The sequence below is a fragment of the Salmo salar genome, chromosome ssa18 (assembly GCF_905237065.1).
Source record: "Salmo salar chromosome ssa18, Ssal_v3.1, whole genome shotgun sequence".
In the NCBI taxonomy this organism is placed as follows: Eukaryota; Metazoa; Chordata; class Actinopteri; order Salmoniformes; family Salmonidae; genus Salmo; species Salmo salar.
In genome coordinates, this window is record NC_059459.1 from 58,362,800 (window position 1) to 58,390,798 (window position 27,999).

General features: G+C 43.9%; 1 protein-coding gene across 1 annotated transcript; it reads right to left on the reverse strand.

The window, feature by feature from the left end:
• Positions 1-27,933, reverse strand: LOC106577563 (activated CDC42 kinase 1). The gene is made up of 15 exons (XM_045701334.1): positions 27,677-27,933; positions 17,092-17,285; positions 16,798-16,868; positions 16,233-16,418; positions 14,177-14,329; positions 13,754-13,884; positions 13,351-13,497; positions 12,988-13,114; positions 8,049-8,195; positions 3,869-3,939; positions 3,135-3,371; positions 2,726-2,796; positions 747-1,246; positions 543-638; positions 1-366 (listed from the first exon to the last, which is right to left on the reverse strand). The coding sequence occupies exons 2-15, from the start codon at positions 17,252-17,254 to the stop codon at positions 163-165; spliced, it is 2,304 nt and encodes a 767-aa protein (XP_045557290.1). The 5' UTR covers positions 17,255-17,285; positions 27,677-27,933; the 3' UTR covers positions 1-162.
• Between the last annotated feature and the right edge of the window lie 66 nt (positions 27,934-27,999).

The window sequence follows — 27,999 nt, forward strand, 5'->3', positions numbered from 1 at the left end:
TTTTGGAGGACTGTAATGTCTTTATTGTTCACTTCATATATATTCCATTCCTTTTTAATCAACCATCCCATCTCTTAAATTCCTCAAATAGCTCCTCAGTCCCTCTTCAATTTCGTAAATCTTTATTGTCCTGTTTCCAGTATCCCTCCATCCCCGCACCTCTCATACTCCTCGTCTCTCCGTGGCAGCAGGGGGTGCCTCTCTCTCTCCGTCCCTCCTCTCCCTTTCTCCTCCTCCTCCAGTCCTCTCCTCCCGTACCATTCTGAACAGGTAGCGGCTGGCCAGCTGTAGATCCCACTGATAGCGGGACAGGATCCTTAGGCAGTCGTCACGAGAACACAGGCTCAGAAAGTGCAGCTGCTCCATCTGAGAAGGAAGGAGGGAATGAGAGAGAGAGAAGAGTGAGCACAAAGTTGGTGCATCAAATTTAATATTACAATTTTTGCATTCTTAGTAAACTAGGTTGGTCGATGGAGAATACATTTTGAAGTACATGGAAATAATATATGTATTAAGTATGAATTAGAGTAATTCTGTCTAACCTTGAGTTGTTGCTGGGCCCTTATAGGGTTCCATTCATTGCAGTGAAGTGCGTTCCAAACCTCCTCATTGGTCACTCCATGCACTGCTTCCATGACCTGACCAATCAGACTAGAGGACCTTAGAACGTCAGGCCAATCACAAAGCCTGAATTCTGTAATATGTCTAACAACTCAAGAACTAAAGATCATACATCCATTCAATACCTGTACTATGAAGGCTTCCCTGGTGTGTTGTACTTGAGGCGGATACCTCTCCCTCTCTCGTTCCCTCACCACCCACTCCTTTTCTTGATCCCTCTCCTTGTTCCCATAGTCATCCAGTTTGGACCATGCCATGTGGGCCATCTTGCCCAGGTCACTGCCCCCCATGGTCTGCTGCAGCTGGGGCTGGGGTGGCTGTAGCATCTGCTGCTGTGGATGCTTTTGAGTTTGTGGAGGCCACAAAGAACCTGGGGATGGATTTACAGGCCTCCGATCTCGGATCAAGGCCACCTGGGGAATCTTGGCGCGTTTGAGGTTGGGCGGGAGCGGTCGAGGTGGGGGGTTGATGCTGGCCTCGCTGAGCCGATGGGGATCCTGCTGCACCACAACGCTGCGGGCAACCATGGCGTTGGGGAGGGGTCCACGACGGGGGTCCACCTTGACCCCTCCTACAGTCCTGTTCTGGGGACCACTCAGGACAGACTCCAGACTCCTGGTCATACCTGGGGACAGATGGATAGTTCTATTAAACATACAGTACCAGTCAAAAGTTTGAACACACCTACTCATTCAAGGGTTTTTCTTTATTTTACTATTTTATACATTGTGAAATAATAGTGAAGACATCAAAACTATGAAATAAAACATGCGCAATCATGTAGTAACCAAAAAAGTGTCAAACAAATCCAAATATATTTTAGATTTGAGATTCTTCAAAGTATCTAACCTTTGCATTGATGACAGCTTTGCACGCGCTTGGCATTCTCTCAACCAGCTTCACCTGGAAAGCTTTTCCAACAGTCTTGAAGGAGTTCCCACATATGCTGAGCACTTGTTGGCTGCTTTTCCTTCACTCTGCGGTCCAACTCATCCCAAACCATCTCAATTGGATTGAGGTCGGGTAATGGTGGAGTCCAGGTCAGCTGATGCAGCAATCCATCACTCTCCTTCTTGGTCAAAAAGCCCTTACACAGCCTGGAGGTGTGTTGGGTCATTGTCCTGTTGAAAAACAAATGATAGTCCCACTAAGCGCAAACCAGATGGGATGGCGTATCACTGCAGAATGCTGTGGTTGCCATGGTGGTTAAGTGTGCCTTGAATTCCAAATAAATCACTGACAGTGTCACCAGCAAAGCACCCCCACACAATAACTCCTCCTCCTCCATGCTTCACGGTGGGAACCATACATGCAGAGATTTCTGCTCATGTTTCTTGGCCAAAGCAAGTCTCTTCTTCTTATTGGTGTCCTTTAGTAGTGGTTTCTTTGCAGCAATTTGACCATGAAGGCCTGATTCACACAGTCTCCTCTGAACAGTTGATGTTGAGATGTGTATGTTACTTTAATAGGGCTATCTTCTGAATACCACCCCTACCTTGTCACAACACAACTGATTGGCTCAAACGCATTAAGAAAGAAAGAAATTCCACAAAATAACTTTTAACAAGTCACACCTGTTAATTGAAATGTATTCCAGGTGACTACCTCATGAAGCTGGTTGAGAGAATGCCAAGAGTGCAAAGTTGTCATCAAGACAAAGGGTGGTTAATTTGAAGAAAATATATTTGAAGAAATATATGTGTTATTTCTTCGTTTTCATGTCTTCACTATTATTCTACAATGTAGAAATAGTAAAAAATTAAGAAAAACCATTGAATGGGTTTTGACTGGTACTGTTTTGACTGGCACTGTATACAGTAAATGTATTTTGTACAAAATAACTACAGTATACAGCATGTTGAGGGTGGTTTTCCCTAGGTGATATCAAACTTGTGACCCTCTGCTCTTGAGGCTAGTACACTACGAAGGGTACCAAAGGTCTAAACAATTAGAAGAGTTGTAATGTGCCCAATTAGCTACAGATTGCTACCAATGAAACAATTATATGTATGGATTGAATATTAGCTAATATTATTTGGAGAACATGTTAGTATCAGTCATATAATAATCAAATAAAGAGTAAATAACTTATTGAAGTTGGTACCTGACATTTTCTGTAAATTGGAGCCGCCCTCTCTCTCTCTATTTGCTGGGCTTCTTCTCCAGTTTACTCTCCTGAAAAGGTCAGAGGTCAGCTAAAAACACAGTATTCAAACACACATGGGTCATGGTTGTACACTGACAATAACAAAGGTTCAAGGCATTCATCTTACTTACTCTAAAGAATTTGTATACCACCAATAGTGGGCCACCAACAAAGACGCAAACAAATGCAATTTTTACTTGATTTCTATCAATATATGACAACGGATATCTGTAATGCTAAACAAGACAAGGCAACAATGTGGCATTAATGACAACAAAAATAGTCAGGAACGCAGGCTAGCATATAGCATGATGATGCTCAACAGCTATATATCAAAGAATCATCAAAAAGTGTACATTTTACTGACACGTCGAGGCGTTCCGACGTGCCCCAGTTACGGTCGGGGTGGGTCTCACTCTGCCCCGTGTGCTGCAAACTGCCCTTCAGGGGGGGTGAGATGAGGCTTGATGCAGCAACGGGGGCTGTGGTGGGAAGAGCAGGGGCGCTGCTGGGGGCGGAGAGGGAGGGAGCAGCCAGGCTCGGGGGGAACCAGCCCACTATCAAAGTCCTTTGGTTCTGGCCCTTCCACTCACACAGCTCCAGACTACAGGAGGAGAACCATACGGTCAAATCATATAAGCCACATACTGTTGATATACAGTAAGTGATATAACAAATACATGGATCCAATTAAATGGTCACATTAAGAAACGACAATCATACAATTCCAACAAATGACTTTTAACAGTTTATTGATGATTTATGAACTACATATTCACAAAAAATGTACTCTCTACACTATTATAAAACTCTCTTATAAACTGTCTTGACACCCTTTTACATAGGACTCTCTGAAAACTTCAGCAAATTTGAGTCAGATCTTCAAATATTTTATTCTTGGCATCTGACTTGAAGGCTTTAGACCCCCCTCTCAAGAATTACTACAAGGTGGCAAGAATGTGAGGATTACGGTTAACAGTCAACACAATGGAATTCAGGTTTCAAAGTTTTGCTCTTTGAAGCAATATGTCTAAGTTTAACGATGAACCTCTGTTTCTTCCTATCTATTTTTTCCTTCTTCCCATCCTTCTTCTCTCTTACCTATGGTCTAGGAGGGTGAGTTTTCTAGGTTCCACAAAGTCCTTTACAGCACACAGCTCCAAAGGCTGAGCCTGGATAGAGAGGGAAGAGGGGAGAGGAAACCATTTTATGCCACTGTCTCGTAGTCCAACTGCCTTTATTTTGGTCACTGGCCATATTGACTCTTAAATGCTAATGTAAACATGCTTGGGAGCCACTTGATTAGAGTGTATTATGTGAGTATAATGCAAATGTGAGCATACATTTATACATATATAATAAATGTACAGTACCAGTCAAAAGTTTGGACACACCTACTCATTCAAGGGTTTTTCTTTATTTTTACTATTTTCTACATTGTAGAAAATGAAATTACATTTACATTACATTTAAGTCATTTAGCAGACGCTCTTATCCAGAGCGACTTACAAAATGGTGCATTCACCTTATGATATCCAGTGGAACAACCACTTTACAATAGTGCATCTAAATCTTTTAAGGGGGGGGGGTTAGAAGGATTACTTTATCCTATCCTAGGTATTCCTTAAAGAGGTGGGGTTTCAGGTGTCTCCGGAAGGTGGTGATTGACTCCGCTGTCCTGGCGTCGTGACGGAGCTTGTTCCACCATTGGGGTGCCAGAGCAGCGAACAGTTTTGACTGGGCTGAGCGGGAACTGTGCTTCCTCAGAGGTAGGGGGGCCAGCAGGCCAGTGGTGGATGAACGCAGTGCCCTTGTTTGGGTGTAGGGCCTGATCAGAGCCTGAAGGTATGGAGGTGCCGTTCCCTTCACAGCTCCGTAGGCAATCACCATGGTCTTGTAGCGGATGCGAGCTTCAACTGGAAGCCAGTGGAGAGAGCGGAGGAGCGGGGTGACGTGAGAGAACTTGGGAAGGTTGAACACCAGACGGGCTGCGGCGTTCTGGATGAGTTGTAGGGGTTTAATGGCACAGGCAGGGAGCCCAGCCAACAGCGAGTTGCAGTAATCCAGACGGGAGATGACAAGTGCCTGGATTAGGACCTGCGCCGCTTCCTGTGTGAGGCAGGGTCGTACTCTGCGAATGTTGTAGAGCATGAACCTACAGGATCGGGTCACCGCCTTGATGTTAGTGGAGAACGACAGGGTGTTGTCCAGGATCACAAGGTTCTTAGCACTCTGGGAGGAGGACACAAGGGAGTTGTCAACCGTGATGGCGAGATCATGGAACGGGCAGTCCTTCCCCGGGAGGAAGAGCAGCTCCGTCTTGCCGAGGTTCAGCTTGAGCTGGTGATCCGTCATCCACACTGATATGTCTGACAGACATGCAGAGATGCGATTCGCCGCCTGGTTATCAGAAGGGGGAAAGGAGAAGATGAATTGTGTGTCGTCTGCATAGCAATGATAGGAGAGACCATGTGAGGATATGACAGAGCCAAGTGACTTGGTGTATAGCGAGAATAGGAGAGGGCCTAGAACAGAGCCCTGGGGGACACCAGTGGTGAGAGCGCATGGTGCGGAGACAGATTCTCGCCACGCCACCTGGTAGGAGCGACCTGTCAGGTAGGACGCAATCCAAGCGTGGGCCGCGCCGGAGATGCCCAACTCGGAGAGGGTGGAGAGGAGGATCTGATGGTTCACAGTATCAAAGGCAGCAGATAGGTCTAGAAGGATGAGAGCAGAGGAGAGAGAGTTAGCTTTAGCAGTGCGGAGAGCCTCCGTGACACAGAGAAGAGCAGTCTCAGTTGAATGCCCAGTCTTGAAACCTGACTGATTAGGATCAAGAAGGTCATTCTGAGAGAGATAGCAGGAGAGCTGGCCAAGGACGGCACGTTCAAGAGTTTTGGAGAGAAAAGAAAGAAGGGATACTGGTCTGTAGTTGTTGACATCGGAGGGATCGAGTGTAGGTTTTTTCAGAAGGGGTGCAACTCTCGCTCTCTTGAAGACGGAAGGGACGTAGCCAGCGGTCAAGGATGAGTTGATGAGCGAGGTGAGGAAGGGGAGAAGGTCTCCGGAAATGGTCTGGAGAAGAGAGGAGGGGATAGGGTCAAGTGGGCAGGTTGTTGGGTGGCCGGCCGTCACAAGATGCGAGATTTCATCTGGAGAGAGAGGGGAGAAAGAGGTCAAAGCACAGGGTAGGGCAGTGTGAGCAGGACCAGCGGTGTCGTTTGACTTAGCAAACGAGGATCGGATATCATCAACCTTTTTTTCAAAATGGTTGACGAAGTCATCCGCAGAGAGGGAGGAGGGGGGGAGGGGGAGGAGGATTCAGGAGGGAGGAGAAGGTAGCAAAGAGCTTCCTAGGGTTAGAGGCAGATGCTTGGAATTTAGAGTGGTAGAAAGTGGCTTTAGCAGCAGAGACAGAAGAGGAGAATGTAGAGAGGAGTGAGTGAAAGGATGCCAGGTCCGCAGGGGAGGCGAGTTTTCCTCCATTTCCGCTCGGCTGCCCGGAGCCTTGTTCTGTGAGCTCGTAGTGAGTCGTCGAGCCACGGAGCAGGAGGGGAGGACCGAGCCGGCCTGGAGGATAGGGGACAGAGAAAATGAAAGGATGCAGAAAGGGAGGAGAGGAGGGTTGAGGAGGCAGAATCAGGAGATAGGTTGGAGAAGGTTTGAGCAGAGGGAAGAGATGATAGGATGGAAGAGGAGAGAGTAGCGGGAGAGAGAGAGCGAAGGTTGGGACGGCGCAATACCATCCGAGTAGGGGCAGAGTGAGAAGTGTTGGATGAGAGCAAGAGGGAAAAGGATACAAGGTAGTGGTCGGAGATTTGGAGGGGAGTTGCAATGAGATTAGTGGAAGAACAGCATCTAGTAAATATGAGGTCAAGCGTATTGCCTGCCTTGTGAGTAGGGGGGGAAGGTGAGAGGGTGAGGTCAAAAGAGGAGAGGAGTGGAAAGAAGGAGGCAGAGAGGAATGAGTCAAAGGTTGACGTGGGGAGGTTAAAGTCACCCAGAACTGTGAGAGGTGAGCCATCCTCAGGAAAGGAACTTATCAAGGCGTCAAGCTCATTGATGAACTCTCCAAGGGAACCTGGAGGGCGATAAATGATAAGGATGTTAAGCTTGAAAGGGCTGGTAACTGTGACAGCATGGAATTCAAATGGGGAGATAGACAGATGGGTCAGGGGAGAAAGAGAGAATGTCCACTTGGGAGAGATGAGGATTCCAGTGCCACCACCCCGCTGGCTCGATGCTCTAGGGGTATGCGAGAACACGTGGGCAGACGAAGAGAGAGCAGTAGGAGTAGCAGTGTTATCTGTGGTAATCCATGTTTCCGTCAGCGCCAGGAAGTCTAGGGACTGGAGGGTTCACCTACTCGTCTCACAAAGACATGGCGGTTGGAACCAAAATCTCAAATTCGGACTCATCAGACCAAAGGACAGATTTCCACTGGTCTAATGTCCATTGCTTGTGTTTCTTGGCCCAAGCAAGTCTCTTCTTATTATTGGTGTCCTTTAGTCGTGGTTTCTTTCCAGCAATTCGACCATGAAGGCCTTATTCACTCAGTCTCCTCTGAAAAGCTGATATTGAGATGTCTGTTACTTAAACTCTTGAAGCATTTAATTGGCCTGCAATTTCTGAGGTGCTGGTAACTCTAATGAACTTATCCTCTGCAGCAGAGGTAACTCTGGGTCTTCCTTTCCTGTGGCGATTCTCATGAGAGCCAGTTTCATCATAGCGCTTCATGGTTTTTGTGACTGCACTTGAAGAAACTTTCAAAGTTCTTGAAACTTCCTGTATTGACTGACCTTCTTGGCTTAAAGTAATAATGGACTGTCGTTTCTCTTTGCTTATTTGAGCTGTTCTTGCCATAGTATGGACTTGGTATTTTACCAAATAGTATACCACCCCTACCTTGTCACACACAACTGATTGGCTCAAACCCATTAAGAAGGAAAGAAATTACACAAATGAACTTTTACGGCACACCTGTTAATTGAAATGCATTCCAGGTGACTACCTCATGAAGCTGGTTGAGAGAATGCCAAGCTTGTGCAAAGCTGTCATCAAGACAAAGGGTGGTTACTTTGAAGAATCTAAAATATATTTTGATTTGTTTAAAACTTTTTTGGTTATGTGGTTACATGATTGCATATGTGTTTTTTCATAGTTTTGATGTCTTCACTATTATTCTACAATTTAGAAAATAGCAAAAAATAAAGAAAAACCCTTGAATGAGTAGGTGTGTCCAAACTTTTGACTGGTACTGTACATATATTTACAGTGTTACCTCTGCGACCAGGGTGGTGAGCTGGGAGAAGGTGGGTCGGTTGGAGGGGGTGCAGGCCCAACACTTTCTCATCACAGAGTAGAGTTCCTGAGGACAGTCAGGGGGTCTCTCCATACGCTGTCCCTCCAGCTCAACACGCCAGAGGATCTGAGAGAAAAAAAGTGTGGGGAACGTTTAATGACAAAGACATTGCATTGTTGTGATATTGAAGATGTTTGTGGACACAAACACACATACACAATATTTAATATTTTATTTGGTACAAAAGGCTCAAATATTTCAGAGTTCGTACAAATGCTTGGAGCCTTGTGTCCTCTTGAGTCATGGTTCAACTTAAAGTGCTCTACCTACAACGTGTATGTGACAAATCTGACTCATTAGCTTTCGTTACGAACGTTCATTATTTCATTCCCCTTATAAATAGTTTGGTGTGTTCATGTTCCCCATATACTGTATCTAGTAATTAATGTATATATTAAATGTATATATTGTTATTTTCCTCAGTATCATCTCTTAGAAACCAATTCCATGAGCAGCAGCACTTAAGAAGAGCTCCTCCTTAAATTGTAATTTTTGTAAAAATGGGTATTATATGTTAACAGTTTAGTTATTTTATTGCATTGCTGTATTCTGCCCATCTAAAGGAATTGGAAGATACTTTTCTTTTGTGGAAATAGTTTGGAGAGGTTTTGAGAGATTGATCGACTTGGTTCTTGCAGGACTCATCTGCTGAATCATCAGGCAACACAAGGAAAGAAGGGGATAGGGGGACTATAAACCCAACAAGGACAACAAGAAGAATTAAGACATCGACAAACAAACACAAAACCAACAGAGGGAGAAAGAGGAAGGATTTCTGAGGGATTTCTGGAGGATAGTTCAGGCCTTGAGGGAAGTAAGCATTCAGATGAACAAACAAACACGTGAAAGAACACTTGGAAAGGAGGTGGAAACATTCTGAACTTTGAGAGCGTATCTTAATTTCTGTGTAATGTGTTGTGTCATTGAAAAACACATTTAATATCTTTATTTGTATTTTTCATAAAAGTGCATTGTTTAAAAAGTGCATTTATCTATAGCTGCATTATTTAAACAAGTGCTTTCATCAAGAGACACATGCACATCATTCTAGAGCGTAGTGCATTGTTTAGAGGTCACCATGGAGATGGATGCCTTGTCTAAGCATTGTTTCAGACACATTTACATTTACATTACATTTAAGTCATTTAGCAGACGCTCTTATCCAGAGCGACTTACAAATTGGTGCATTCACCTTATGATATCCAGTGGAACAACCACTTTACAATAGTGCATCTAAATCTTTTAGGGGGGGGTTAGAAGGATTACTTTATCCTATCCTAGGTATTCCTTAAAGAGGTGGGGTTTCAGGTGTCTCCGGAAGGTGGTGATTGACTCCGCTGTCCTGGCGTCGTGACGGAGCTTGTTCCACCATTGGGGTGCCAGAGCAGCGAACAGTTTTGACTGGGCTGAGCGGGAACTGTGCTTCCTCAGAGGTAGGGGGGCCAGCAGGCCAGAGGTGGATGAACACAGTGCCCTTGTTTGGGTGTAGGGCCTGATCAGAGCCTGAAGGTATGGAGGTGCCGTTCCCTTCACAGCCCCGTAGGCAATCACCATGGTCTTGTAGCGGATGCGAGCTTCAACTGGAAGCCAGTGGAGAGAGCGGAGGAGCGGGGTGACGTGAGAGAACTTGGGAAGGTTGAACACCAGACGGGCTGCGGCGTTCTGGATGAGTTGTAGGGGTTTAATGGCACAGGCAGGGAGCCCAGCCAACAGCGAGTTGCAGTAATCCAGACGGGAGATGACAAGTGCCTGGATTAGGACCTGCGCCGCTTCCTGTGTGAGGCAGGGTCGTACTCTGCGAATGTTGTAGAGCATGAACCTACAGGATCGGGTCACCGCCTTGATGTTAGTGGAGAACGACAGGGTGTTGTCCAGGATCACGCCAAGGTTCTTAGCACTCTGGGAGGAGGACACAAGGGAGTTGTCAACCGTGATGGCGAGATCATGGAACGGGCAGTCCTTCCCCGGGAGGAAGAGCAGCTCCATCTTGCCGAGGTTCAGCTTGAGGTGGTGATCCGTCATCCACACTGATATGTCTGACAGACATGCAGAGATGCGATTCGCCGCCTGGTTATCAGAAGGGGGAAAGGAGAAGATGAATTGTGTGTCGTCTGCATAGCAATGATAGGAGAGACCATGTGAGGATATGACAGAGCCAAGTGACTTGGTGTATAGCGAGAATCGGAGAGGGCCTAGAACAGAGCCCTGGGGGACACCAGTGGTGAGAGCGCATGGTGCGGAGACAGATTCTCGCCACGCCACCTGGTAGGAGCGACCTGTCAGGTAGGACGCAATCCAAGCGTGGGCCGCGCCGGAGATGCCCAACTTGGAGAGGGTGGAGAGGAGGATCTGATGGTTCACAGTATCAAAGGCAGCAGACAGGTCTAGAAGGATGAGAGCAGAGGAGAGAGAGTTAACTTTAGCAGTGCGGAGAGCCTCCGTGACACAGAGAAGAGCAGTCTCAGTTGAATGCCCAGTCTTGAAACCTGACTGATTAGGATCAAGAAGGTAATTCTGAGAGAGATAGCAGGAGAGCTGGCCAAGGACGGCACGTTCAAGAGTTTTGGAGAGAAAAGAAAGAAGGGATACTGGTCTGTAGTTGTTGACATCGGAGGGATCGAGTGTAGGTTTTTTCAGAAGGGGTGCAACTCTCGCTCTCTTGAAGACGGAAGGGACGTAGCCAGCGGTCAAGGATGAGTTGATGAGCGAGGTGAGGAAGGGGAGAAGGTCTCCGGAAATGGTCTGGAGAAGAGAGGAGGGGATAGGGTCAAGTGGGCAGGTTGTTGGGCGGCCGGCCGTCACAAGACGCGAGATTTCATCTGGAGAGAGAGGGGAGAAAGAGGTCAAAGCACAGGGTAGGGCAGTGTGAGCCGGACCAGCGGTATCGTTTGACTTAGCAAACGAGGATCGGATATCGTCAACCTTCTTTTCAAAATGGTTGACGAAGTCATCCGCAGAGAGGGAGGAGGGGGGGGAGGGGGAGGAGGATTCAGGAGGGAGGAGAAGGTAGCAAAGAGCTTCCTAGGGTTAGAGGCAGATGCTTGGAATTTAGAGTGGTAGAAAGTGGTTTTAGCAGCAGAGACAGAAGAGGAGAATGTAGAGAGGAGGGAGTAAAAGGATGCCAGGTCCGCAGGGAGGCGAGTTTTCCTCCATTTCCGCTCGATTCATTTCAATTCATCATTTCCTTGCCATCACGTACCCTGAAAATGTTCCAAGTGAGTCAGAAAAAAATAGATTCAAATCCCCAGAAACTCCGAGGGCAGACTTCATCCTAAAAGTGAATCAAGGACATAAAAGTAGACCTTCTGTTCTACACGGATGATCCCAGTGCTTGGCACACAGTTAACTCCTCATTGGTTGATTTGATTCTTACTAATAACCTCCATAAATATTTGTCTAGTGGAGTATTTGCATATGATCTCAGTGATCATTGTCCCATAGCATGTATTACAGATATGAAACCAAAAAATACTAATCCTTGTTTAATTAAGAAGAAAGATTTTAAAAACGTTTTCTCTTCAAGGGTTTTTACACGACATGTTGTACTCTGAGTTAGCCACTATCTCCTGTATTCCTGACACTGCGTTGGCTCTAGAAAATGTATCCTCTATATTTATTCCTCTGGCAGATAAACATGCCCCTTTTAAACAATTCAGAGTCAAAGATACACTATATATATATATATATATATATATATATATATATATATATATATATATATATATATATACGTACCGAGTTCCAAACTGCCTCTGGAAGCAACATCAGCACTAGAGGTGTTCATCGGGAGCTTCATGAAATGGGTTTTCATGGCCGAGCAGCTGCACACAAGCCTAAGATCACCATGCACAATGCCAAGTGTCGGCTGGAGTGGTGTAAAGCTCACCACCATTGGACTCTGGAGCAGTGGAAATGCATTCTCTGGAGTGATGAATCACGCTTCACCATCTGGCGTGATGCCAGGAGAACCCTACCTGCCCCAATGCATAGTGCCAACTGTAAAGTTTGGTGGAGGAGAAATAATGGTCTGGGGTTGTTTTTCATGGTTCAGGCTAGGCCCTTAGTTCAAGTGAAGGGAAATCATAATGCTACAGCATACAATGACTTTCTAGACGATTCTGTGGCAACAGTTTGGGGGAAGGCCCTTTCCTGTTTCAGCATGACAATGCCCCAGTGCACAAAGCGAGGTCCATACAGAAATGGTTTGTCAGGATCGGTGTGGAAGAACCTTTACTGGCCTGCACAGAGCCCTGACCTCAACCCCCTTGAACACCTTAGGGATTAATTGGAACGCCGACTGCGAGCTAGGCCTAATCGCAAAACATCAGTACCTGACCTCACTAATGCTCCTGTGGCTGAAAGGAAGCAAGACCCCACAGCAATGTTTCAACATCTAGTGGAAAGTCTCCCCAGAAGAGTGGAGGCTAATATAGCAGCAAAGGGGGTGACCAACTCCATATTAATGCCCATGATTTTGGAATGAGATGTTCGATGAACAGGTATCCACATACTTTGGTCATGTAGTGTAGATCTAACCCTTGGTTTTCTTCTGAGTTATCTGAGCTCATTCAGATGAGAAATCAGGCCTGGGCCAAAACAAGGAAAACTGACTCTGTAGTGGACTGGCAATCTTTCAGCGAATTGAGAAACAGATGTACTATCTCGATTAAGAAAGCTAAATCAAGCTACTTTTTAAGCTCTATCTCTGAATCGGCTTCTAAATTTGGAAAACAGTAAATGCTTCTAAATTTTGGGAAACCCCAGCGGTGGTTGTGTACAAATTCCTCTTCTTCCCTGCCTAAGCAAGTTCTGTCTGACTCTGGCATCATAACAATGTGTACAATGTGTCTACACATACCTGTCTGCCAGATAGCCCCCGCCAGGGCTCCTCACAGTAGGTGAACATCTCCCAGAGAATGACCCCAAACATCCACACGTCAGAGGAGTGGGTAAAAGAGCCCACACGCAGACTCTCTGGGGCACACCTGGAGGGAGCGTGGGAGGAGAGATATGGAGAAAAAAGAGACAGAGAGAGAGAGAGAGAGAGAGAGAGAGAGAGATGGAATTACTATAAACTGCCAATCATTTACCAAAGAAAATTCCATAGTAGTGATATCTCCCTTCTCCACACCGGCTTCCATTCGGTCACACTGTCAAACAATCAATGACTCATCAAAGATATATCCCCCCACAAACACCCTGATGTTCCCCTTCAGCTCACCAGGCGAAGGGGATGCGTCTGTGGGCCGTCATCACGTAGTGGTCTGTCTCCTGGCTCAGGCCCCTCATCAGACCAAAGTCCCCAATCTTCACCATCTCCCTGGAGGCCAGCAGAACGTTCCGGGCAGCCAGGTCCCTATGGATGAACCTGGGGGAGATAACACAGGCCCACTATACCGGCTACAACCAGGAATGGTTCAGCATTTTCATTGGCTAGAAGTGTCTTCCTTCCGCTTCTGTTGAAATTTCATTGGCAATACCGAAATGCCAGTCAATTGAGGAAAAATATATGCATGAAGTTGGTCAGAGGAATTGTTGATGTTTAGGGTTACAGTGAAGTTAGTGGTTAAAATTGCATATTTGGTTGTAGTCTGTCTGTAGAGTGGGACTGTTTTGTGCCTCACCTGCGACCCTCCAGGTACTCCATACCCGCTGCTATCTGGGTGGCGAAGAGCCAGAGGCGTGCCAGGGGGTACTCGTGCTGGCGAGAGCGCAGCGTGTCATACAGGGACCCCAGACAGGCCAACTCTGTCACCTGGGAGGAGGAGAATAGGGTTTTAAAGTGACTTCTTTACACTACATTTTCCCTCCAATTCCCTGAGTGAATTCTGGGATAAACATAACATCTGAATGACCGTTCAATGTTTATTTAAATTTGCATGCCTGTATTTCAATAGCAATTCTACGAATTACAATATTAGCATATGCAAAGGCCCATGCATGAAAGGATTACAATCCAGAGACAGGATTACAATGTAGAAATAGGAATAATACTAAATATGTTTTATACTACATCTTTAAGAGGATAGAGAGAATGGCATTCTCACCATCTTGAGGGGCTGTGTGAGCACCACTCCGTAGAGGCGGATGATGTTGGGGTGGTCTAGAGACTGCATGGTGGTCACCTCCTGGAGAAAGTCTGTCATGGTGTCAGTCTGTCTGGAAAGACTACTTTTCAGAGACTTCACTGCCACCGGCAGCTGTCATGGCAACAGAAAGAAGAAGGGGAAGGATGGAGGAGTTAGGTGTACTAATTAATACCATTTGGGAAAGATTATAATGCAATTTAAATTGATTGGGAATATACAGCACATTCGGAAAGTATTCAGACCCCTTGACTTTTTCCATATTTTGTTAAGTTACAGCCTTATTCTAAAATGGATTTATTTAAAAATCCACTCATCAATGTACACACAATACCCCATAATGCCAAAGCAAGAACAGGTTTTTAGAAATGTTTGCTAATTTATAAAAAATAAATAAACTGAAATATCACATTTACATTCGTTTTCAGACCCTTTACTCAGTACTCTGTTGAAGCACCTTTGGCAGCGATTACAGCCTCGAGTCTTCTTGGGTATGACGCTACAAGCTTGGCACACCTGTATTTGGGGAGTTTATCCCATTCTTCTTTGCAGATCCTCTCAAGCTCTGTCAGAATGGATGGGGAGTGTCGCTGCACAGCTATTTTCAGTTCTCTCCAGAGATGTTTGATCGGGTTCAAGTTCGAGCTCTAGCTGGGCCACTCAAGGATGTTTAGAGACTTGTCACAAAGCCACTCCTGCATTGTCTTGGCTCTGTGCTTAGGGTCATTGTCCTGTTGGAAGGTAAACCTTCGCCCCAGTCTAAGGTCCTGAGCTCTCTGGAGCAGGTTTTCATCAACGATCTCTCTGTACTATGCTCTGTTCATCTTTCCATTGAGCCTGACTAGTCTCCAACTCCCTGCCGCTGAAAAACATCTCCTCAGCATGATGCTGCCACCACCATGCTTCACCATAGTGATGGTGCCACGTTTCCTCCAGACGTGACTCTTTGTATTCAGGCCAAAGAGTTGAATCTTGGTTTCATCAGACCAGAGAATCTTGTTTCTCATGGACTGAGAGTTCTTTAGGTGCCTTTTGGCAAACTCCAAGCGGGCTGTCATGTTCCTTTTACTGAGGAGTGGCTCCTGTCTGGCCACTCTACCATAAAGGCCTGATTGGTGGAGAGCTGCAGAGATGGTTGTCCTTCTGGAAGGTTCTCCCATCTCCACAGAGGAACTCTAGAGCTCTGTCAGAGTGACCATCGGGTTCTTGGTCACCTCCCTGACCAAGGCCCTTCTCCCCAGATTGCTCAGTTTGGCTGAGCGGACAGCTCTAGGAAGAGTCTTGGTGGTTCCAAACTTCTTCCATTTAGAATGATGGAGGCCACTGTGTTCTTGGGGACCTTCAATGCTGCAGACAATTTTTTATACCCTTGCCCAGATCTGTGCCTCGACACAATCCTGTCTTGGAGCTCTACGGACAATTCCTTCGACCTCATGGCTTGGTTGTTGCTCTGACATGCATTGTCAACTGTGGAACCTTATATAGACAGGTGTGTGCCTTTCCAAATCATGTCCAATCAATTGAATTTACCACAAGTGGACTCCAATCAAGTTGTAGATACACCTCAAGGATGATCACTGAAAACAAGATGCACCTGAGCTCAATTTCGATTCTCATAGCGAAGGGTCTGAATACTTATGTAAAAAAGGTTTTTATTTATTTATTTTTAATAAATGTACAAACATTTCTAAAAACCTGTTTTTGCTTTGTATTATGGAGTATTGTGTGTAGATTGATGAGGGGAAAAAAGTGTTTAATCCATTTTAGAATAAGGCTGTAACTAACAAAATGTGGAAAAAGGGGACGGGTATGAATACTTCACGAATGCACTGTACTTCAATGCAAATTATTTTTGATTTCTGTTATGCAATTTCTATTGATCCTTTTGAAGTATCTTGCCCTGTGCCTTTCTAAACTGGCAACCTAGCTCTGCCTTTTGCTGTTGGACTCGGTGAGTAAAATAAAAGTTAAATACTGTCCCACCAGAAGCAACATACATTTGAACAAATCCACTCACCACTCTCCCAGTGGGGGTCTGCCACTCTCCTCTCTTCACCACACCGAAGGAGCCCATTCCCAGCTTCTCCCCCAGAGTCAGCTCATTGTCCTGGATCAGACAGGTGAGGGCCCGCCCCCCTTTCTCCTGGCCCGACCCCACACTGCCCCATTGGTCACCCCCCTCCGGACCACACCCACTGAACGTCTGGGGGACAAACAGATCAACATGAGTGACAGGTGAGCATTCCAATTATTATGTTGTGTCAATCAGTAATGTCTGGTACTTATTTCAAAGAACTCACCACTGCCTTGTAACAAATGGTATATAATAGTAAATTGCATTCTGGAGGGACTTGAGAAACATTTAACCTTTTTTTAACTAGGCAAGTCAGTTAAGAACAAATTCTTATTTACAATGACGGCCTACACCAGGCCAATTGTGCACTGCCCTATGGGATTCCCAATCACAACCGGTTGTGATACAGCCTGGATTCGAACCAGGGTGTCTGTAGTGACGCCTCAAGCACTGAGATGCAGTGCCTTAGACCACTGCACCACTCGGGAGCCCCATGTAAAGGTCTTACCTTGGCCATCCACGATTTGGGCCTCACATTGATCTTGCAGTTTTTCACAGCCTCCCATAATCTTCTCTGTCCTACACGTAGACAAATATTCTATATAAAAGATATGGCTACACAACATACAAACAAGGGTTACAATTCACATGAATACCCTCTTCATAAGGGCATTTATAATCCCATGTGAACTATTCATAGTGCATTAAAATGCACAACATAGGGGCTTTTCATATGAAGTGTTACCAAAAATAGCTATAGAATCATTTTTAAAAAGGACAAAAATAACCACAGTGTACTGACCTGGTTTGCTGATGCCAATCTGTTTGAGGTCAGACTCCTTGATGTAGGCGAAATGCTCCACGTGGGTGATGTTGAGGCTGTCCCGGAAACGCAGGTAAAACCTCTCCAACTGGACCTCGGCCAGGAGGTGGTACAGCCACTGAGTGTCCTGTTCCATCAGCATGACCCTGCGGGTCACCACAGCACTAGGCAAACTGGCGAACCAGGGACCCCCATTATATGTTAGCAAAAACAATTGTTTTCACGTCTTGTCTTATCATCAGGTGAGTGATAATGACAAGGAGAAGTAATCCTAATTTTAAAATGAATAGATTGGTTACATAGTTTTTCATTATTCTGACTTCCCCACATTGCATTTGGAAGAGGAAGTGTAAACTCTAACGGCCGATTAGCTAGAAAGTTAACTCCAAACACATTTTCTCTAAGAGCAGCAGTTTAGCTGATTTAATTAAGAAAGGTTAGCAATGTGTTGGCAAACATTTACAGTTGAAGTCGGAAGTTTACATACACTTAGGTTGAGTCAATAAAACTTGTTTTTCAACCACTCCACAAATGAATTTTTAACAAACTATAGTTTTGGCAAGTCGGTTAGGACATCTACTTTGTGCATGACACAAGTCATTTTTCCAACAACTGTTTACAGACAGATTATTTCACTTATAATTCACTGTATCACAATTCCAGTGGTCAGAAGTTTACATACTCTAAGTTGACTGTGCCTTTAAACAGCTTGGAAAATTCCAGAAAATGATATCATGGCTTTAGAAGCTTCTGATAGGCTAATTGACATCATTTGAGTCAATTGGAGGTGTACCTGTGGATGTATTTCAAGGCCTACCTTCAAACTCAGTGCCTCTTTGCTTGACATCATGGGAAAATCAAAAGAAATCAGCCAAGATCTTAGAAAAATAATTGTAGACCTCCACAAGTCTGGTTCATCCTTGGGAACAATGTCCAAATGCCTGAAGGTACCACGTTCATCTGTACAAACAATAGTACGCAAGTATAAAAACCATAGGACCACGCAGCCGTCATACCGCTCAGGAAGGAGACCCGTTCTGTCTGGTTGAGATGAACATACTTTGGTGCAAAAAGTGCAAATCAATCCCAGAACAACGGCAAAGGACCTTGTGGAGATGTTGGAGGAAACAGGTACAAAAGTATCTACATCCACAGTAAAACGAGTCCTATATCGACATAACCTGAAAGGCCGCTCAGCAAGGAAAAAGCCACTGCTACAAAACCGCCATATAAAATCTAGACTACGGTTTGCAACTGCACATGGGGACAAAGATCGTGCTTTTTGGAGAAATGTCCTCTGGTCTGATGAAACAAAAATATAACTGTTTGGCCAGAATGACCATCGTTATGTTTGGAGGAAAAAGGGGGAGGCTTGTAAGCCGAAGAACACCATCCCAACCGTGAAGCACGGGGGTGGCAGCATCATGTTGTGGGGGTGCTTTGCTGCAGGAGGGACTGGTGAACTTCACAAAATAGATGGCGTCATGAGGATGGAAAATGATGTGGATATATTGAAGCAACATCTCAAGACATCAGTCAGGAAGTTAAATCTTGGTCGCAAATGGGTCTTCCAAATGGACAATGACCCCAAGCATACCTCCAAAGTTGTGGCAAAATGGCTTAAGGACAACAAAGTCAAGGTATTGGAGTGGCCATCACAAAGCCCTGACCCCAATCCTATAGAACATTTATGGGCAGATCTGAAAAGCGTGTGCAAGCAAGGAGGCCTACAAACCTGACTCAGTTACACAAGCTCTGTTTTGAGGAATTGGCAAAAATTCACCCAACTTCATGTGGGAAGCTTGTGGAAGGCTACCTGAAACGTTTGACCCAAGTTAAACAATTTAAAGGCAATGCTACCAAATACTAATTGAGTGTATGTAGACTTCTGACCCACTGGGAATGTGATGAAAGAAATAAAAGCTGAAATAAATCATTCTCTCCACTATTATTCTGACATTTCACATTCTTAAAAGAAAGTGGTGATCCTAACTGACCTAAGACAGGGAATGTTTACTAGGATTAAAAAAATGAGTTTAAAAGTATTTGGCTAAGGTGTATGTAAACTTCCGACTTCAACTGTATGTCCAAGTCAAGAAAGCTTACCAGCAGCCAGCGGCTCTGGCACTTTCACCAGTCCAGTCATTACCAGTGATAACCTCAAGGGAGGATGCATTTCAAACCGATTACAAGAAACGGCGCCATAAGCATTGGCTTGTTGCTTTTTCCCAGCAGATGCACCAATTGAATATGCATAATTTAATTGAGAATTCACTCATGTTGTTCACTGGAGGGACATTAGAGAAAGTCGAAGAGCTGTAACCAAAGGAGGCAGTATCTTTTCTGAGTTGCAATTTAATAACGAGGCAGCCTGTTTTACAGTAACTAGCTATGTTCACAGTTCACACACAGGCCTCTTGTCATCTCATATCATTGTCTGTCTGTGGACTTCCGCTTCAGGGAATTGGCGCCATAAAACAACCAGAGTTATCAGTAGAGAGAAGGGTGAGTCAGAGGCCTACATTCCTGTGTCAAGTACTCTGGCAAACTCTAACCAGTTCTCACATGTACAGTTGAAGTCAGAAGTTTACATACACCTTAGCCAAATACATTTAAACTCAGTTTATCACAATTCCTGACATTTAATCCTAGTAAAAAATTCCCTGTCTTAGGTCAGTTAGGATCACCACTTTATTTTAAGAATGTGAAATATCAGAATAATAGTAGAGAGAATGATTTATTTCAGCTTTATTTATTTCATCACATTCCCAGTGGGTCAGACGTGTTCATACACTCAATTAGTATTTGGTAGCATTGCCTTTAAATTGTTTAACTTGGGTCAAATGTTTGGGTAGCCTTCCACAAGCTTCCCACAATAAGTTTGGTGAATTTTGGCCCATTCCTCCTGACAGAGCTGGTGTAACTGAGTCAGGTTTGTAGGCCTCCTTGCTCGCACACACTTTTTCAGTTCTGCCCACAAATGTTCTATGGGATGGAGGTCAGGGCTTTGTGATGGCCACTCCAATACCTTGACTTTGTTTTCCTTAAGCCATTTTGCCACAACTTTTTAAGTATGCTTGGGGTCATTGTCCATTTGGAAGACCCATTTGCGACCAAGCTTTAACTTCCTGACTGATGTCTTGAGATGTTGCTTCAATATATCCACATCATTTTCCATCCTCATGACGCCATCTATTTTGTGAAGTGCACCAGTCCCTCCTGCAGCAAAGCAACCCCACAACATGATGCTGCCACCCCCGTGCTTCACGGTTGGGATGGTGTTCTTCAGCTTGCAAGCCTCCTCCTTTTTACTCCAAACATAACGATGGTCGTTCTGGCCAAACAGTTATATTTTTGTTTCATCAGACCAGAGGACATTTCTCCAAAAAGCACGATCTTTGTCCCCATGTGCAGTTGCAAACCGTAGTCTAGATTTTATATGGCGGTTTTGGAGCAGTGGCTTCTTCCTTGCTGAGCGGCCTTTCAGGTTATGTCGATATAGGACTCGTTTTACTGTGGATGTAGATACTTTTGTACCTGTTTCCTCCAGCATCTTCACAAGGTCTTTTGCTGTTGTTCTGGGATTGATTTGCACTTTTCGCACCAAAGTACGTTCATCTCTAAGAGACAGAATGGGTCTCCTTCCTTAGCGGTATGATGGCTGCGTGGTCCTATGGTCTTTATACTTGCATATTATTGTTTGTACAGATGAGCGTGGTACCTTCAGGCATTTGGACATTGCTCCCAAGGATGAACCAAACTTGTGGAGATCTACAATTATTTTTCTAAGGTCTTGGCTGATTTCTTTTGATTTTCCCATGATGTCAAGCAAAGAAGGTAGGCCTTGAAATACATCCACAGGTACACCTCCAATTGACTCAAATGATGTCAATTAGCCTATCAGAAGCTTCTAAAGCCATGACATAATTTTCTGGAATTTTCCAAGCTGTTTAAAGGCACAGTCAACTTAGTGTATGTAAACTTCTGACCCACTGGAATTGTGATACAGTACTGGCTCTGGCTGGGCCACTCAAGAATACATTGGCATACGTGAAATAATCTGTCTGTAAACACCTGTTGGAAAAATGACTTGTGTCATGCACAAAGTAGATTTCCTAATCGACTTGCCAAAACTATAGTTTGTTAACAAGAAATGTGTGGAGTGGTTGAAAAATGAGTTTTAATGACTCCAACCTAAGTGTATGTAAACTTCCAACTTCAACTGTATGTCTGACATGTGTGATATAAGTATAATGTGCATCCATGTCTATGTAATGGCTGATGATGGGTGCCTGAAGTGGGTGCACTCAGTGCTTTTATTCCGAAATCATTGGATGTTTCATGCAGTATGTCTTCCTTTGACAATTGATCACCAACCTATACAGTGCCTTCGGAAAGTATTCAGACCCCTTGACTTTTTCCACATTTTGTTAAGTTACAGCCTTATTCTAAAATGGATGACATTTTTTTCCCCCTCGTCAATCTACACACAATACCCAATATTAACAAAGCAAAAATTCGTTTTTAGAAAATCTTGCTAATTTATAAAAGATAAGAAACAGATATCACATTTACATAAGTATTCAGACCCTTTACTTAATACTTTGTTGAAGCACCTTTGGCAGCGATTACAGCCTTGAGTCTTCTTGGGTATGATGCTTCAAGCATGGCACACGTGTATTTGGTGAGTTTCTCCCATTCTTCTCTGCTGATCCTCTCAAGCTCTGTCAGGTTGGATGGGGAGCGTCACTGCACAGCTATCTTCAGGTCTCTCCAGAGTTGTTAGATCGTGTTCAAGTCCTGGCTCTGGCTGGGCCACTCAAGAATATTCAGAGACTTGTCCTGAAGCCACTCCTGCATTCTCTTGGCTCTGTGTTTAGGGTCATTGTCCTGTTGGAAGGTGAACCTTCTCCCCAGTCTGAGGTCCTGAGCGCTCTGGAGCAGGTTTTCATCAAGGATCTCTCTGAACTTTCCTCCATTCATCTTTGCCTCGATCCTGACAAGTCTCCCAGTCCCTGCCGCTGAAAAACATCCCCTCAGCATGATATTTCCACCACCATGCTTCACCATAGGGGTGGTGCCATGTTTCCTCCAGACGTGATGCTTGGCATTCAGGCCAAAGAGTTGAATCTTGGTTTCATCAGACCAGAGAATCTTGTTTCTCTTTGTCTGAGAGTCTTTAGGTGCCTTTTGGCAAACTACCTTTTACTGAGGAGTGGCTCCTGTCTGGCCACTTTACCATAAAGGTCTGATTGGTGGAGTGCTGAAGAGATGGTTGTCCTTCTGGAGGTTCTCCCATCTCAAGAGGAACTCTAGAGCTCTGTCAGAGTGACCATCGGGTTCTTGGTCACCTCCCTGACCAAGGCCCTTCTCCCCCAATTGCTCAGTTTGGCAGGCAAGCAGCTCTAGGAAGAGTCTTGGTGGTTCCAAACTTCTTACCTTTAAGAATGATGGAGGCCACTGTGTTCTTGGGGACCTTCAATGCTGCAGACAAATTTTTGGTACCCTTCCCCAGATCTGTGCATCGACACAATCCTGTCTTGGAGCTCTACGGACAATTAATTTGACCTCATGGCTTGGTTTTTGCTCTGACACGCACTGTCAACTGTGGAACCTTATATAGACAGGTGTGTGCCTTTCCAAATCATGTCCAATCAATTGAATTTAACACAGGTGTACTCCAATCAAGTTGTAGAAACATCTCAAGGATGATCAATGGAAACAAGATGCACCTGAGCTCAATTTCGAGGCTCATAGCAAAGGGTCTGAATACTAATGCAAATTAAGTATTTTTTTTATTTAATCCATTTCAGAATAAGGCTGTAATGTAACAATATGTGGAAAAAGTCAAGGGGTCTGAATACTTTCCAAAGGCATTGTACATTGAGTATGTCCACAGACAGACAGACAATGCGAACCACCACATTTTACCATTTAAACGTGTTAACCCTTGCAAGGCTGCCGGCCCAGACGGCATCCCTAGCCGCGTCCTCAGAGCATGCGCAGACCAGCTGGCAGGTGTGTTTTCGGACATATTCAATCTCTCCCTATCCCAGTCTGCTGTCCCCACTCTTCAAGATGGCCACCATTGTTCCTGTACCCAAGAATGAAAAGGTAACTGAACTAAATGACTATCGCCCATAGCACTCACTTCTGTCATCATGAAGTGCTTTGAGAGACTAGTCAAGGATTATATCACCTCCAGCTTACCTGTCACCCTAGACAAACTTCAATTTGCTTACAACCCCACTAGGTCCACAGACGTTGCAATCGCCATCACACTGCACACTGCCCTATCCCATCTGGACAAGAGGAATACCTATGTAAGAATGCTGTTCACTGACTATAGTTCAGCATTCAACACCATAGTACCCTCCAAGCTCATCATTAAGCTTGAGGCCCTGGGTCACAACCCCGCCCTGTGCAACTGGGTCCTGGACTTGCTGACGGGCCGCCCCCAGGTGGTGAAGGTAGGAAACAACATCTCCACTTCGCTGATCCTTAACACTGGGGCCCCACAAGGGTGAGTGCTCAACCCCCTCCTGTACTCCCTGTTCACCCACGACTGCGTGGCCATGCACGCCTCCAACTCAATCATCAAGTTTGCAGACGACATAGTAGTAGTAGGCTTGATTACCAACAACGACGAGACAGCCTACAGGAAGGAGGTGAGGGCTCTCGGAGTGTGGTGTCAGGAAAATAACCTCTCACTCAACGTCCACAAAACAAAGGAGATGGTTGTGGACTTCAGGAAACAGCAAAGGGAGCACCCCTCCATCCACATCGATGGGACCGCAGTGGAGAAGATGGAAAGCTTCAAGTTCCTCCGCATACACATCACGGACAAACTGAAATGGTCCACCCACACAGACAGTGTGGTGAAGAAGGCACAACAACACCTCTTCAACCTCAAGAGGCTGAAGAAATTTGGCTTGTCACCTAAAACCATCACAAACTTTTACAGATGCACAATTGAGAGCATCCTGTCAGGCTGTATCACCGCCTGGTATGGCAACTGACCCGCCCACAACCGCAGGGCTCTCCAGAGGGTGGTGTGGTCTGCACAATGCATCACCGGGGGCAAACTACTTGCCTTCCAGGACACCTACAGCACCTGATGTCACAGAAAGGCCAAATAGATCATCAAGGACAACAAACACCGGAGCCACTGCCTGTTCACCCGCTACCATCCAGAAGGCGAGGTCAGTACAGGTGCATCAAAGCTGGGACCAAGAGACTGAAAAACAGCTTCTATCTCAAGGCCATCAGACTGTTAAACAGCCATCATTAGCACAGAGAGGCTGCTGCCTACATACAGACTTGAAATCATTGGCCACTTTAATAAATGGAACTCTAGTCACTATAATTAATAATACCACTTTAATAATGTTTACATATCTTGCATTACTCATCTCGTATGTATATACTGAATTCTATACTATCTATTGCATCTTAGCCTATGCCGCTCTGACATTGCTCATCCACATATTTATATTTATATATTCTTATTCCATTCCTTTACTTAGATTTCTGTGTATTAGGTATTTGTTGTGGAATTGTTAGTTATTACTTGTTAGATATTGCTGCACTGTCGGAACTAGAAGCACAAGCATTAACATCATACACACGCAATAACATCTGCTAACCATGTGTATGTGTCCAATAAAATTTGATTTGATTCTATTTGAGACAGACACATTGATGCAGCCCGAGGTGCAAGGGGCTAGCCTGGACAAGCACTTTCTCATGTCAAAATAGATTCCCAAAGACAACTCCCAAACCCACATCCAAATATCACATCAGAGACACTCCATGGAGCAATTCTGCAGTAAAGACACGTGTGCAACCAAACACTGAGATCATTTCTCACACACACCCCATTGTTTTAAATGCCCAGTACATTCAAAAACTAGATGTTCCTGTGTTTTATATACAGTATTTTACCACACTATGAGGTTGGAATAATACCGTTAAATTGTAAAAAAAATATGATAACGCCCTTTTAGTGTAAGAGCTGTTTGAAAAGACCGCCTGAATTTTCAACTTGTTTTGGGGGCATGGAGTTTTGGCCTGCCTGGTGATGTCAAAATTAGTTAATAGACCAATAAGAAAGAGAGTTCCAAACCTCTCTGCCAATAACAGCTAGTTTTCAGTTTTCCCCACTCAGACCACTCCCAGACAGTCCTAACAAAATTCTAGCTTGAGAAATATATCTTTGCTAAGAAGCCTTTTTTGTCTCTTTTTGACCATTTTAACTGAAAACAATCATAGTAAGGTACCCAGAAATTGTTATCCAGAAATGTTACACAGAAATGATTTGATATGACATTAAAAAAAAACTGCTGCACCTTTAAGGTCATTTTGCTTTCTGTACACGTGTATAAATCTTTAACCCACTCAGCTACTGAATCATTTTGGGTGGTAACTAACCTAATGTAGCAGGCATAAAATAAATGCCTAGGTCCACTACATACTGGTCTTGACAATAAAAATTAAAAATTAGTTTGATGTTTATACTTAGCAGCCATCTATTAAGCTTGCATGCATTCAGTATTTGGGCCTATTTGCTCTGTCCGTGAAGCATTTGGAGGCTTTGTTTACATTCAAAGCTACTCAAGATCAAATGGAGATCCTCTAATGGGGTAACTGGAGACGTCTAAAAACCCACTGGACACATTATCCTTGATAAGCAGGGTTTCTAACAAAAACAGTTTGACAAAGAATCATAATGACACAATAAACTTGTTCTCCTTACAGAGAAAGGTTATTGTAACAGAGAATGCATGGACTGACTGACTGACCCAACCAGTACTGTCACCAATCAGTCAACAAAAAAGTTTCCTGGAAGTTGAAAAGTTATTTCAGGTATACATGATGTCCTGAATATGCACTGTAACACCAAACTCTCTCAGCCATGACATAACTTTTCCCCTTAGTTAAATAAGTATTTGTTCATAAATCCAAATTCATGCCTAAATTGAGAAGCAAAACACTCAAAAGCTATACACTAATTATTTGTCAAGAGGAGTTTATCCTGAGCTCGCTGGTACAGATGTTGGATCTTAATTTGATCATGCTGTTGCAGGAGAACTTTCGTGAAATGCAGGAAATGTAAAACTTGTAGTGTATTTGAGGTTTTAAAAGATTTCTGAAGTTTGTAATTCTGCAGTAGCAGTAAAGACACATGAGCAACCAAACAGAAATTTCAGACTTGATTTTCCCTTATGAAAAAGGCATCAAACCCTGGGAATTTCCATGCAAAAGGCCCCATGAGCACTAACATGAAGTTTATGGAAGCACATCAAATTTGGTGTCAAATGAAAGCTAAGAGTATATATTCATGACACATTAAGGCATATATCAAATGTTTCAACCATTTTCCATCATAAACATTTTTAATAAGCAAAGGCTTTGATTTCTGGTCAAACAGGTGGAAAAGGGGTCTTAGAAAACATCTAGTAGAGAAAGTGTTAAAAGGTATTATAAATACATCAAAACACAGTAATGTTGACGTAAAGACCCCTGCCAACTAATATCAACATTTATATTTCATTTTGCAGAAATGATTTGCCTTCTGTAAGTTTAAGAAATATTGCCTAGTGTGTTGTCATTCTGTTACCAAAAACCCACATATCTTTAAGACACAGAATTTTCACATTTTTCTCCCACATGAGGGAAGATAATGAAAGTTCACAGAACTAACACGTAATGGTAGACCCACCAAATAGTTATAGTGTTTTTACTGATACAAATTTGGTTTAGGATTTATTAAGTGATCAAAACACTTCATTATTTTACTAAATCGGACCTGATTAGAATAACAGCCACTGTGTAAAATAATACAACTGAGGGAGATTTGATCCCTTCTGTTACCAAACTTTACATCTGCACTGTTTTCAAGTAAATATGTTTTTGTAAAATGTTCAGTGGAAATTGTTAAAATTAGTCCCTGTGCATAGAGTTCTTTGGTTTCTTTAACTTTGTAATAACATTATTTTGTTTGGAATACTTTTAAAAGAGAAAAATAGGAGTCATTCTGTTATCGTGGAATTGCCACCTGTAGGCCTATATAAAATTAAAGTATTGCACAACTGTAATCTATTAGGTCAGCATTAAAATGATTATCCATTTCACAACTTAGAACAAAAGGCTCTGAATTATCTGGTTCATGCACTCAAAAGTACGCCTTGGAGCTTACTGAAGCACGTTCAAGAACAATGAAGCCTTTCTCTAATATTTGTTTTATTTTATTCATTCTTGCCCATCAAAATCTCATTGCCATTTTTTTCACATATGAGTTAGCTATCCATAAAAGTAACTCTTGCATTTGTTACACAGGATTTAATATTAAATCAGTAAAAGGGGAGGGCAGAACAGTCCCCAATAATTAATCAATTAATGAAAGTAGACCTACAGGTGTTGGCCTATGTGTTATTTAATACAACATAGTCTACTGTAGACTTTTAGAATAAAGACTGGATTTATTGTATAGGGCAAGGCTGCTGTATGGTGGGGCAAGTTGATACCGAAGTTCAGTCAACGTAGATAAGTGCTAAATACTAACCGTCAATAAAAATGACCCACGGTCCACCAGGGCCACGATCTTGCCTATTTATGAATCCAGCTTTCGGATATGCTACAACAAATCAAAGTATTCCAAATAGGATCGTTAGACCTAGGCCTACGGATAATCCACATCACGTTCCATACTGTTTTTCTTAATTTCATAAATAAATGATCATATTTTTCTTTGTTTTTAGTTTGTCGGTTGTTTAATCTCATAGCTAAATATCCTCTCTTCAACTGGTGTCTCAAAAAACTTTAGAAACAGCATTCAGTGTTTTTTTGGGCTTCCTGTCCACAGTGCTCTCTCCGCCTCTTCCTAGT

What these genes read in the sequence shown, in the direction of transcription:
- LOC106577563 (XM_045701334.1), bottom strand. Translation starts at nt 17,254, where the DNA reads ATGCTGATGGAACAGGACACTCAGTGGCTGTACCACCTCCTGGCCGAG. An exon ending in CCAAATCGTGGATGGCCAAG is followed by an intron (nt 16,419 to 16,797) that starts GTAAGACCTTTA and finishes TTTGTCCCCCAG; the next exon opens with ACGTTCAGTGGGTGTGGTCC. An exon ending in GGGCCCAGCAACAACTCAAG is followed by an intron (nt 367 to 542) that starts GTTAGACAGAAT and finishes CTTCCTTCTCAG; the next exon opens with ATGGAGCAGCTGCACTTTCT.